Here is a 13,871-nt window from a genome sequence, read left to right on the forward strand (position 1 = left end):
AAATCCAGAAGTCAGTCTGGTCGATGATATCACATTTCTGATGTCTTTGTATACTAAGAGCTGTTGAACCAACATATATCACAGTTATCCATACAATAGTTTACAGATATTAAGTAGGCATAGATTTATTATATTCTAACCCTAATATATACGAGTCTAAAAGTTGGCATGCAGGTTCAAAAGAAAAGATAAACGTAGTGGAAGACGGTGTGACATAAATTCCATTTATATCTATCGAACATCTTTATGTACAATTGTTCAATTTAAAAAAATTAAAAATACAAAGAAACATCTATATCAGCACCCAAAAAAACAAAACAAAAAAACTTGCTGATAAGAGTTCAGTCTTTTTTAATCTCCGTTTACAAACGTGAGGCTTAATTTACAACTGGGCACTAGTCTTCATCTCAATGGATGGCCATGGTCTCTCGGCTATTGCGTTGGGTGCTTACCGTGCGGATGCTTTGATGCATTGCCGTGAAAGTGCGAGGAGCCTGCAGACTGTTCCTGCAGCCAAAGAGCCATAAAGCTCATGAGATGAAAATCCAATGCCAAATAGAAAATCAGAGTCCAATTGGACTACTTAAATGCCCACCATATCTTGCAGATTGCCCTGAATGTCAAAACAGCTCTGCACAGTTGGTGATCTGAAACTAAGGTGACCCTGCAATTAAAGAAAGAGGTCCCCAAAATAAAATTACAGCTTATTCAGTAATTCTATGTGATGAACCATACTGCTTCATAGAATGCCAAGAACCAAACAACCCGTACCATTCCCCGCATACTCTGTTGGGTCCCATAGTGACCAACACGTGTTGGTAATGAATGCAACTGTCCCTGTAGAAAATCAAAAGAAAATGTTTGCCTTCTGTTTTTTTATGACAAATCATCAGGGTCAGAACAAAGGCATGGATTGTACCTGTGTGGCCAGCTGATTGCCATAATAAACATCACGGATAGGAGCAATTGAGTTCAGCTGTCCCTGATACAAGTAATAAACAATCCTTGATTTAAATTTCTCAATTAGAACTTTAAGAGCTGTAGTAAGGAAGAAAATATGTTATACCATTCCTTGCATACTCTGTTGAGCACCGTAATAGCTATCAAGACCACGAGATCTTGAACCGTGTTCCTGCAAAAACATATAACATCCCATTTTAAAAAAAAATTCATAATAACAAATTGTAATACTGCAGGGTGTATGCATATCAACAAGCTCTTATTGCAATATCTTGGAATAACTTGGGTGTTTCATATTACCCCTTCCAATTCTTGCTGAGGAACGTAACAATTATCTCGGTTATGTGCTCGTGATTTCATCTGTTCCTACATTTAAATCCATAATGAAGTGTACTATAACATATTACAGTCCAAAACAAACAAATTCTCTGTGAGTGAGAAATTCTGAACAAAAGTGATCATGAGACAAACCATCTGCTGGCAGCTGTCTTGCAACCTGATAGTTAAGCTATCTTGTTCAGTCTGCACCTACAGTATACATAAAATATACCTCAGGGCACATATCAATTAGGATGACCCAGAAAATTTATACAAGCCAAAGATCAAGCCTTAACCAACCTTTCTTTTTTTGTATGTTTTCTTTTTCTTAGAAGACTTTGCCATATTGCTGCTGGGATTGACTTCTTCCACATCATTAAAACCATGATTAGCTGACATGTTGGCTTCGGAAACAGTTCTTACAGAATTATTGGCATCCACACAATGTTTCAATGCTGCCTCTAATGCCTGAAATGCAATGTGGTAAGTTTCTGGAGATAAAGAACCCTCTTCACCCATTTTAACAGCTAATTTACACAGATCGTTGAAACGTTGCACTCTGTAGTTAAGCCTCTTCGGTCCATCACTAACAGTATGCCTAACTTTTGCATCCTTCGTCCAACGCTTCAAAATATAATGGGATGGGATACTGGAAACACCAGACACTTGGAGGACCAGAATTGCATGTCTACAGAGAAAACCTTTGTATTCAAATGAATGACATGAACAACATACTTTTAATTCTGCTTCATTCCAAGAAACAGTAAAATTTTGGCGTTCTTCCAAATCATCAACCCGGAAAATTACAGTTGCTTCATTTTCACCATCTTTCTGCAATTGACAAGAAGCTAGTCCCAAGACCTCGACCTTAAATTTTTTAAATACAGAACCTGTATAGATAGTTGCCATTTGTTTTTCAAAAGGTGAGAGAGATCTTAATCCAGGTTGTTTATCCTGTGTTTCAAGAGCAGCATTAACTTCCATGTCATACATATCTTTCTGAAATCCTTTGTACTGCTCAATAAAATCGTTAACTGTAGCTTCTTGAGAAATGTACCTATCAAAGAATGAAGTTATACTTCCAGATCGCTCCTTTGTAGACATTCCAGCCATAAATGAATCCTGCATATAAGTTGGAACCCACTTTTTACGATCTTCAAACAATAAGTGAACCCACTCATTTTCTCTTAGTTCAAATCTATCAACCAATTTCCACCATTTCTTTTCAAATTGTTCAACTGTCCAGGACCGATAAATGCATTTGTTGAATTTTTCCATAAATGTTTCATTCTCCTTTATGAAAAAACCCACATTATCAGGAATCCTGGTCAATACATGCCATAAACAAAAACAATGGTATGCATCGGTAAATACATCTGCTACAGCTTCTTTCAAGTATTTGTCTTGATCAGTGATAATCAGTCTTGGAGCTTGGCCACCCACTACTTTAAGCCATGTCCGCATTAACCAAACAAAAGCTGGGGTGGTCTCTTCTCCCATCAATGCACATCCAAGCAAAATGTACTGGAAGTGATGATTGACTCCAACAATAGGAACAAAAGGAATTCTATAATTGTTTCTAACATAGTAAGTGTCAAAGAAGACTGCATCACAAAAACTACTATAATCATGCCTGCATTTTGCATCAATCCAAAATACACTTCTCAGTCGTTTTTCATGGTCAAAATCTATTGCATAGAAGAAGTTGGGATCCTCGTCCTGCATACACATAAAATGTTCGAACATTACTCTCACATCTTCCTCACCTAAAGCTGACTGTAGACCTTTCTTTTGGCAAGCAACAGTAGCAAGTTTCTTGTTTCTTCCGCTGATAGCATAAATAAAATCATCTGGGCACATTTCATGGTTGTGCTCCTTTATGAAACTATGTACAACCCATTTCCCATCATCTTTCCTCTTTATATGCAAGCTAGCTTTGCAGTCTGTCTTTGTTATACATAGTCTTGGATTGACAGTTGTTCCGGACTCGCGCTTGCTTCCGAATCTAGAACATGCAATTTTTATATCAATGAACTTTCCAGATTTTTTGGAGCGCCGACTGGCTTTAATTGTGATGCCAAATCCCACAGACCGAGCATATTCTCTGTAGTAAGAATAAGCTTCTTCCTTAGACTCAAATTCCAAACCATTTTGGGGTTCCTGAATTACTCTCTTCCCCTCATCAACAGCATTCAACCCTATATTTTTCACATCATCTTGAGCCTGCAAACTACAAGCACTTTGGTTTGCATCCAATCCATCCGCTTCTTTAACATGTTCACTCGTTGTTGGAGGAGAATTAACATGCTCCTCAACATTTTTCTCATCTGTGACATCTACAACATTAACATCTTTATCTGAACCAGTTTCTAACTTGTCCTGCTCACATGAGGGCAGTTCTAGATCTATCTCCATAGAAGAAAACAAAGCTTATGCAATACAAAAGCTTATTTAATTTAATTACCTGAAACACAAAAACGAATTACAAAAACCAGGCATTAATTATAGCTATACCATACAATTGAGCATGAACATAATTTTATAGAGTCGTTTAACACTGTGCAAGTATCATATTTCTCACATACTATACCCTCCAGAATATTAAAACTGAAAAGATAAGAAATTTAAGCTTATTAATACTCTAAAAGCTTAAAATGAATAAATAATTATGACAATTATAAAAAACAATAAAATTCAAAATAAATGTTATTTGCTACCTATTTTGTACTCGGGATTCAAAATCTTAAAATAAATAGACTGAAAACAGAAGAATAAAAAAAGAAAGGAAATTGGTAATTACCCCCTTTTCAGGGAGCTGAGCATCTCCACTCAGTTATGAGAAATTGTAAGACTTCGAGTTTTCCTTCAGTTTTTCTTCAACTTTCCAGAAGCCAAACAGATAGTGAGTCCAAATACAATGGCGAGAAATCAAGGTCAATGAAACAAAGAGGGAATCATCAGAGTGCAGTGGTTGCACCTGCGCAAGTCACACACCACGGACAGACTCTGAGAGAGAGAGAGAGAGAGAGAGAGAGAGATTCAAGTCCGAGACCGAATCATAATAGGTCGGGTTCAAGTTCTCGGGTATTTGTTTTGGGTCGGTTTTGTATTTCACAAAAAAAATATAGAAGAAAACTTCTCAATTCCTATTACCCATTCACTTAGAGCATCTCCAATGAGGGGTTATCTAATGAGGTGTATGTTAAATATACACCCTTTGTGATCGGAATCACCTATAATGGAGAGGTGTAAATGAGTGTAAATTTGCATCATCATCATGAGATGCAAATTTAGATGCACATGTACATCTTTTTTTACATCTCTTGCAGGTGGGATTTACATAAGAAAATGTGAGAAAATGTGGACAAAAGTGAGAAAAAAGTTGCTAAATGAAACCCACTTGCGTGGCTAGACTAGTTGCTGGACCAAAAAGTTGCTAAATGATGCAATTCTTGTTTTTTTTTCAAAAATAGCAAACAGTTTTAGGTCTATTTAAATATTTTTGGATGAAATCAACGATTTTTTTCGATGAAATTATATCTTCTCCGAATTTAAATATTTTTAGATTTATTTGTTTGAAAAAATAAAATGAATCTAACACACACAAAATTAATTTTATAAAGTTAACATAAAATAAAATTTTAACACAAAAATGAATTAAGACAAAAAAATCAATTATACATCTTTAGATTTTCATCTTCCTCATTGGAGCAAAAACCACATTTACAACCCCCGGAGATGTAAAAGGAATGTAAAAGTGGCTTTTCACTCTTGAAAATACACCCTCCCACTGTGGATGCTTTTATCACTGTAATTATTTAACAATGCCAATCACAATATTCATTTTTGTATTCTCTCTAATTGAAAAACTCACAATCCAACCATGATCCCACTCGAGGGAGGCCCGTTAACCCCCCAATTTGTAGTCTGATATGATAATGTTCAATGCCACGCTACGGTCTTACAACCCACAACTGATTTGTTGAACTGTCAATCAGGTCTAGTTCAGTGACAAAAAACCTTAATTTGCAAATCAGTGGTCTCAAATTCGACCTTCCATGACACGGTGACACCTTGATAATATGTGTGAGAAACCTATCAACTTTGTAGTGTAGACTATTATTAAAATATAATAATAATAAAACTGATTCATTGCACTTGCAGGCCATGGCCACCCACAGAAATTGGACAAACAAGGGTTTTTAGGTCTAATGGTCCCCTAAGTTTTTCAATATAATGGTCCTACCGTCAATTTTGTTATATTTTATGTTAAATACAGGGGCAAAATGATATTTTTATATTATTTTTAATTTCCACCATCTAAATATTCAATTCACCCAAAATTTTTAAAAAAAACTGAAAAACCAAGGTGGGTGAGTATGGTTTGGGTCGGGGTGTGGGTTGTGGGAGCGTCATCAGTTATTACCGGGGTGGTGGGTTAATTGGCTCAATGTTAGGTGGAGGTTGTTCATGGCTTTGTTGGCATATTCATATGCTGGGATTTTTTATTTTTTATTTTTAAAAAAAAACCATTTTACCCCTGCATTTAACAGAAAAAATTAACAAAAATAGGACCATTTGTCCTAACGAAACTAAAGTTGAAAGACCACGAGAATAATTTTGAAAATTGAAGGACCAAAATGAGAATTGGGTCAAAGTTCAAGAACCATTAAACCTAAAAACCCGACAAACAATTCCACTGATTCTATTTTTCAACGTTATATAGTCTGAGAACAAAACAGCGACACCAGATAAAAGAATAAACATAACTTTAAACTCTGCATGCATCCATAATCCATTTGCCTCAATGAAAAATTAGAATAAGCTGTCCACCTTTACATGAAAACTAACAACTCAGATAAATGAAGTTAGTATCCCAATTTCAACCATAACAACGCCACTAGCTTTTTTACGAAGAAGTAACTACAGAAGGCTAGAAAATGTGCATGCTTCAGCAAACAGTATGAAATTCTCATCTTCGGCGCATTAATCACAATATTTGCACTAACTAGGCGTTGATTGGTTGGTACATTCGAGTCCACTAAATGAATCTAAAATACACTTGACATGAGATTGCACTGCTTGCCCATTGTGATACAGTGTTACGCTAAGGTTAAAGAATTGGCAAGGTCATCCCCTTCATATATGAATACACATGGAGGATTTACCTTCTCTATGGAAGTTTACGTTTGGCTTAAACAGCGCACCTCAGAACTGGAAAGAGAGGAGATGTCAAAAGAGAGATCTCGAGCCACTACCTGGTTTAGTTTATGATTACAAACAAGTTTTAAGTACAACGTCAACCAACTCCAAGATGGCAGGCGTTTCTTCCTCATGAATGTCTTGAAGCATCGCCATGCAACTGTGAAGATCTCAAATGAGGGTCATCCTGCAATTGGGGTCACAAAACCCAAAATAGTTAGTAAAACCCCACAGATAAAATCATTGGATTTTCTTCAAGATACACGCATACATGCTATATTGCAAACAAACCTGCAAGCTGTAACTGAAACTAGTTGATGGTCTAAAGTCCAATTGTCCCTACATGATTAGAGCAAAATTTGAGAAATTTATCCTTTGAATATACAATACCTGGAAAATTTTCTCTAAAATGTGAATTGCATTAATATGAAAATACTATACCAGCCCATGAATGCTTTGTTGAGTCCCAAAAAAACCATCATGATTGGGTGCTATTGAATTCAGTTGTCCCTATAAGCAAGATAAAACCAATTAGATTGAAATATAATATCGTGTCTGTCTGTATGATTCTAAAGGGAATCCTTAGATATAATGGTCACAACATTATTTTGACTTACCAGCCCTTGCATACTCTGCTGGTTAACATAGTAACTGTCATGGGGTGGCTCCATTAAGTTCAACTGTACCTGCAAAGACCAGTTACAAAATGTCATAAATGATACGAGAAAAATGCCATGTAAAAATTGAAAATAAATTATACAAGAAAATAATATGCAATACCAGTCCATGCACATTCTGTTGGGCACCATAATATCCAGTAAGGGGTATACCATCTGAGCTTAAGTTATCCTACAAGCATAAATGCCCAAATTAAAGATAGCGTTATCATTAAGATCACTGTAGGAAAAAAAAAAAAAAAAACAATTTCACAAACTTAGTCTGAACAATGTAAAGAACTCCAATGCCCATGATATTCAGTAGTTAAAGAGACAAAAGTAGGGATGTTGTTAGTAAATGGTGGATTGCATTCAAGGAATATCTGCAAAATCCATAATTTCCTGATCCAGTGGACTTTTAACACAGAACACCGAAATTAGATCTTAAATAAAATGAATAAAGGACAAACCATTTGTTGCAAGCTGTCTTGTGCTTCCACAAGTATAACATCTTGCTCTGCTTGCACCTGCAAAATAGAAACATACTTCCATGAACTTTCTTATTACATTTGACTCAAGCGAAGTCAACCATCAAGTTCAGAACATACCTTTCTTTTTCTGTTTGTAATTTTCTTCCTACTTGTTTTTGATGCAAGGCTTCCTTGATTCTCTTCTTCTGCTTCACGAATACTATGTACAGTGCCGCTAAAGTCTACGACAGTATTATTAGAGTTATTCACATTCACACAATTCTTTAAAGCTTCAACAAGTGTGCGGAAAGCAATATTATAAGTTTCCTCAGATATTGATCCTTCTTCACTCATTTCAATGGCTCGTTTGCATAAATCATTGTAGCGTTGCACCCTAGTCTGTACTCGCTCTGTTTCTTCAACCATTGATTGCCTGCTTTTTGCATCTTTCGTCCATCTCTTCAAAATATAATGAAATGGGATGCTTGAGAGGCCACAAATTTGGAGAACAATCAGTGAATGTCTACAAAGAAAACCTTTGTACTCGAACAAACGACAGGAGCAAGAAACCTCTGATTTTGTTTCATTCCAGGTCACCATGAAATATTCATCCTTTTCACAGTCTTGAACTCTGAATGTAGTAGTTGGTCCGTCTTCATGTTCTTTCTTTGGCTGGCAGCCAACTACTCCCAAAACCTCAACCTGGAACTTTTTGAATACTGCATGAGTGTAGACTGTTGACATTTGTTTTTCCCAAGGAGAAGGAGATTTTAATGCAGGCTGTTTGTGCCATGTATCAAAATCTGCAATTGCTTCCTCTTCATACCTGTTTTGTAGAATTGTCCCATATTGTTTCACAAACTCTCTCAGAGTAATTTTCTTGTGTATGTATTTATCGAAGAAAGAGTTCATACTTTCAGAACGCTGAGTTGTACACATTCCAGCGAAAAAAGTATCTCCCATATAAGTAGGCACCCATCTTTTACGATCTTCATACAGCAACCGGATCCATTCATCATCTTGAAGTTCAAATCTGGTAACCATCTTCCACCATCTCAAGTCAAACTGTTCATCTGTCCAGGAATTAAAGATGCACTTGTTAAACTTTGGCAAGAAATTTTCGTGCCGTTTGATTACATGAGCAAGAGTTTCAGGGATCTTTTCCAATATATTCCAAAGTGTAAAGCAGTGGCGTGCATCTGGAAAGACTTCATCAATCGCTGCCTTCAAGGTTTGGTCTTGATCAGTGATAATCAATTTAGGACATTGCCCACCCATTGCTCTAAGCCACGTCTTCAACAACCATACAAATGTTGATTTAGTATCATCAGCAACCAACGCACAACCAAGCAACATTGACTGAAAGTGGTGGTTCACCCCAACAAAAGGAGCAAATGGCAACTTATCATTTATTTTGATATAAGAAGTATCAAAAGAGACAACATCATTAAAACTCCTATAATCACTCCGACTTTTTGCATCAACCCAAAACAAATTTCTCACACGCTGCTCTTCATTCAAATCTATTGCATAGAAGAAATTGGGATTCTCCTTCCGGATACGCTTAAAGTATTCAAGCATTACTTGAGCATCTCCCTCATCTAGACCCAAGTCCCGGCATTTATCAAACTGATAGTTTGAATCAGTCGTAGCAAACCCAGTATTTTGATACCTGCCAGATTGTCTAGACATTTCAACATACATCTTTCTAGTTCGTTCACTAACTGCATGCAAAATGTCAATATTATTCTTTTCAGCTAACTTTACATTTCTATGAATCCGAAAATGATATGCTAGAGCAGGTAAAAGCTCGTGATTATGCTCCTTTATGAATTCATGAATAATCCACTTTCCATCTGCCCTCCTCTTCACATGCATGCTGGCTTTGCAGTCTGTCTTTTTCACAGTTGGTCGACGACTAGTCCCACTATCCGACTCCGGTGTGACTCCATATCTGGAACATGCAAACTTGGCATCAATAAACTCTTTTGATTTCTTTGAACGCCGACTGTTTTTTATTGAAGTGGTGAATCCCATAGACTTGGCATATTCTTGATAAAATGAGTATGCAGCCTCATGTGATTCAAATTCAATGCCATTACAAGGTTCAAAATCTGTGTCTCCCTCAAACACTTGAATGTCCCTTTTAGGAGAGCTAATGACTACACCACCTCTATTCTGCACTTCTTCCACAACAGCAACCATATTCATATTTTCACTTACTCTACCACCATTCATATTTTCTGGACCATCCACCACTGTTTCACCCAAATTTTGATTTCTATCCATGATGTTTAGTTAAAAGTAGTTTGTTATCTGTTTCTGAGAAGAGACTCTGATCTTCCAAACAGACCTTCATAGTAATACCTAAAAGATAAAAGGTAAAATAAGAAACAATGATACAGTGATCAGAAAAACAAGTCCTTTTCAGGGTGTTAAAAAATACTCGGCGATTATCTCTGTTATTAGCAATATACTAACCAACTTGGCCAGCAAACCTAATAAAAACAAGTTATTGGACCACGTGGACACTCAAGAAGTCTCTGTCATTCTACTTGGCACTCTCTTATAGTGATGTAGAACACGCATGATTGCATCAAGCAAACCGCACCGAGTGCAAAAGACACCAACTCTATCACTGTTGGTACCCAAAGTGCACCTCTCTTACCAAGTACACATACACACACGCATAGTTTGCCCGGTTCAAACTTCAAGCAACAATTGCGAACATATTTCATACGTATTAAGATATAATCTAAAACTAGTATTTATAAATCAAATAGGAACTTAGCAAGCAAATAAAATAGTGCCAAATTATAAACAGCTAACCTCACATAATCTAGCACACTGAGCCCATAAGTAAAGCATTAATGCAATAGTTGTGAATCTTCGGAAACCACTATATGATTAGAGAAAAAGTTTAATTGCTTCACTCAAGTTTATTACTGGAGCTTCTGATCAAATATCAAGAATGAACAAACGTGCGGCTAGAGTAACAGTAATGACAATTCCACAGCAGTTTGATTTTACTATGCTTGACTATTTCAGGTCCATTTTATCTATTAACAGTAATAACTGTTCCGTCAAATTGTGATTAATCAATGCCCGATAAAAAAATTAAAAAAAATTAAAAAAAAGTTATGGCCATTTTCACCCTCTGCTTGGCAGCTGAGAAAGCTGATGAAATGAACAGAAAAGACTAAAGTCTAGACACGTTTATGCTTTAACACATATTTGGGTCTAACAAAACAGCATATGATCATAATTATTAACTCAATTTTCCCATTTTGCGGCGATTTCTAAGCAACCAAACAGAAAAAAAGAAAAAAATTTCCCAACAAAACCAACAAGTTTGAATAAGTTTAGAAAAACACAAGAGAGAAGTAAAATACGAATTGAGAGAGAGAGAGAGAGAGAGAGAGAGAGAGAGAGACCTCAAGTGAAGGCAGCAGAAACAGAGAAGAACGGTGGCTGATTTCCGCGAGTGGGTGAAAGCTTTCGAATTTGGGAAAGCTTAGGGCTTTGATCTTCTATTTTTGGGTGATTTTGGTTTATCATTTTGGGTTAATATCTGCTTCAGAGCCACAGGCGTGGCGCGTAGTTACTCGAATTATCGGCATGAATGAATATGAATTTATGAACGACCACTCCTCCTAATTCAACACGAATATGTTAGTGTTTTTACAGGGTTAATTATAGAAATGGTGATTACATTATACCACTTTACATTTTGGTCCTTCAATTTTAATAGTGAATTCTGTATGGTCTTTTTGAGAGACCATTTCTATAATTAATCTTTGGGTTAATCATTTTATTAGTCCCTGAACTTAGACATTTGAGTCCCTCAATTTCCAAAATCATTCTTGTGGTCCTTCAACTTCAATTTTGTTAGGACAAATGATCCTGCTGTCAATTTTGTTAACTTTTCTGTTAAATGCAAGTGCAAAATGGTATTTTTGTATCAAAATTGATTAAAATATGAATAAAAAATTAAAAAAATTAAAAATTAAAATTAAACACTCTCTCTCCCCCTCTATCCCGATTTCTACTCCACCCAAACTTTTTTTTTCTTTTCTTTTTTGTTGGTTTTTTATTTTATTTTATTATGTTTATTTTAAAGATATGATGTTTTATTCATTTTTTTTGTTTGAATATAAAAATACAATTTTTTTGCCCCTTCATTTAACAGAAAAAGTTAACAAAATTGACGACAGGATCATTTGTCCTAACGAAACTAAAGTTGAAGGACCACAAGAACGATTTTGAAAATTGAGGGACTCAAATGCAAATCGTGTTTAAGTTCAGGAACTAATAAAACGATTAACCCTTAACCTTCTGTCTATATATTAGACTCCTAATTATGAGTGTAGACGATTATCAGCCGTTGATACATCACATGCATCAACAGCTCACATATGAGCCTAGCATTGCTCATAGGAAAATGTTACAGGTGTAACGTGTAAGTTGTAACTAATTGCTTTTTTGGGTTAATCGTTTTATTAGTCCTTGAACTTCGACCTGATTTGCATTTGAGTACCTCAATGTCCAAAATGGTACCAGTAGTCCTTTAACTTCACTTTCGTTATGACAAATGGTCCTTCCGTCAATTTTGTTAACTTTTTTTGTTAAATGTAGAGGTAAAATGGTATTTTTGTATTTAAACCAAAAAAATGAATAAAAAAATCATATCTTTAAAATAACAATAAAATCAAATCAAATAAAAAACCAACAAAAAAAAATCAAGTTTAGGGGGAGTAGAAATCGTGATAGAAGGGGAGAGAGAGAGTTTAATTTTAATTTTTTAATCAATTTTGATATAAAAATACCATTATGCCCTTGCGTTCAACAGAAAAATTGACAGAAGTAATGGTGTCACTAGTTGTCCAAACGAAACTAAAGTTAAAGGACCACGGATACCATTTTGGAAATTGAGGTACTCAAATGCAAATCAGGTCTAAATTCAGGGACTAATAAAATGATTAACCGTTGCTTTTTTTAACCATCAAACTTCGCTCTCCAATGTGAGTGACTCATAAGATATTGTGCTTATTCTTTTTATTAGTCTCTGAACTTAGACCCGATTTGCATTTGAGTCCCTCAATTTCCAAAATCGTTCTCGTGGTCCTTCAACTTCAGTTTTGTTAGGACAAATGGTCATGTTGTCAATTTTGTTAACTTTTCTATTAAATGCATGGGTAAACTGGTATTTTCATATTTTTTAAAATTTTAAATTGATTAAAATATGAATAAAATATTTATAAAAAAAAAAAAAAAATTCAAGTTTTTAGGAATAAGAACTCATTTTAAATTTTTAGTTTGACTGAGCATAGGAATAAGATTTTTTAATTTTTAGTTTTTAATTCTTAATTTTATTTTTTGGGTGAAATGAATATTCATAAATTGAAAATTAAAAATAATACAAAAATACCATTTTACCCTTGCATTTAACAGAAAAAGTTAACAAAATTGATGGTAGGACCATTTGTCCTAACGAGACTAAAATTGAAGGACCACGGGAACGATTTTGGAAATAGAGGGATTTAAATGCAAATCGGGTCAATATTCAGGGATTGATAAAACGGATAACCCTAAGATATTATATTATATTACAATGTGAGACTTGCACACTCTGTAGGAAATGCAGAGAAGGGAAGGGATGAGAGAATGTAATATCATTACGGAGTAAAAAGGATCATTTCATTTGCAAGTAATTTCCTCTGTAATCAAAGTTGGAATTATAAATTTCTCGTAGTTTCTTGTTATTGTAATTTGTAAGTGTCCCAGAAATGTAGCGCAAGTAATCGCTAATGTATGAAATTTGTGTTTCAATTCTTTTATTTGTAAAACTCACTTGCTCAGGAATGAAAAACGATGTCTATGCAAGAGACAAATGGCATCAATTTTTTTTTTTTCTACTATAGAAGTCGGTGCCTAGGGAATACATTAGGCACGGATGTATTTCATTAATAGAATACTTTAACGAGTATTGGGTATTACGAAAATGTGGGACCCATTGTAAAAATTAGGCACGGAGATTTATAATCAGTGATATAATATCAATAGAGGACCCCTTTAAAAGACACTAATATACATCAGTCCCTAATATTACAATAGCCACTGTTTTCACCCCTAAAGAAGGCAAAAGAGACTGATAACCCTCAGTCTCTTTTGAGCCTTTTTTTAGTAGTGTCACTTGTCGGTTTCGTTGTTTTAACACAATAAACATCTCCCTATTTTTTCTTTCAGTTAAGATATCAGCAGCTTT

General features: G+C 35.2%; 2 protein-coding genes across 8 annotated transcripts; both read right to left on the minus strand.

Moving 5' to 3' along the window:
• Positions 1-210: 210 nt before the first annotated feature.
• Positions 211-4,357, minus strand: LOC110768738 (protein FAR1-RELATED SEQUENCE 2-like). Of its 7 annotated transcripts, none has more exons than XM_088251135.1 (9): positions 4,079-4,357; positions 1,579-3,742; positions 1,432-1,482; positions 1,261-1,320; positions 1,067-1,132; positions 920-982; positions 772-837; positions 596-664; positions 211-507 (listed from the first exon to the last, which is right to left on the minus strand). In XM_088251135.1, exons 2-9 carry the CDS (start codon positions 3,691-3,693, stop codon positions 433-435), a joined length of 2,565 nt encoding a protein of 854 aa, XP_088107261.1. In that variant the 5' UTR covers positions 3,694-3,742; positions 4,079-4,357; the 3' UTR covers positions 211-432. The 7 variants fall into 7 exon arrangements, with proteins under 7 accessions (XP_088107261.1, XP_088107260.1, XP_021828276.1 ...); XM_088251134.1 differs by having other exon boundaries at positions 1,261-1,326; XM_021972584.2 differs by having other exon boundaries at positions 211-501; positions 1,261-1,326; positions 1,432-1,488.
• A 1,704-nt stretch (positions 4,358-6,061) lies between these two features.
• Positions 6,062-11,271, minus strand: FAR1 (FRS (FAR1 Related Sequences) transcription factor family). The gene is made up of 8 exons (XM_021972572.2): positions 11,041-11,271; positions 7,745-9,973; positions 7,607-7,663; positions 7,261-7,329; positions 7,098-7,166; positions 6,922-6,990; positions 6,772-6,819; positions 6,062-6,667 (listed from the first exon to the last, which is right to left on the minus strand). Exons 2-8 carry the CDS (start codon positions 9,893-9,895, stop codon positions 6,611-6,613), a joined length of 2,520 nt encoding a protein of 839 aa, XP_021828264.1. The 5' UTR covers positions 9,896-9,973; positions 11,041-11,271; the 3' UTR covers positions 6,062-6,610.
• Positions 11,272-13,871: the final 2,600 nt, after the last annotated feature.

The sequence above is a fragment of the Prunus avium genome, chromosome 3 (assembly GCF_965620075.1).
Source record: "Prunus avium chromosome 3, drPruAviu1.hap1.1, whole genome shotgun sequence".
In the NCBI taxonomy this organism is placed as follows: Eukaryota; Viridiplantae; Streptophyta; class Magnoliopsida; order Rosales; family Rosaceae; genus Prunus; species Prunus avium.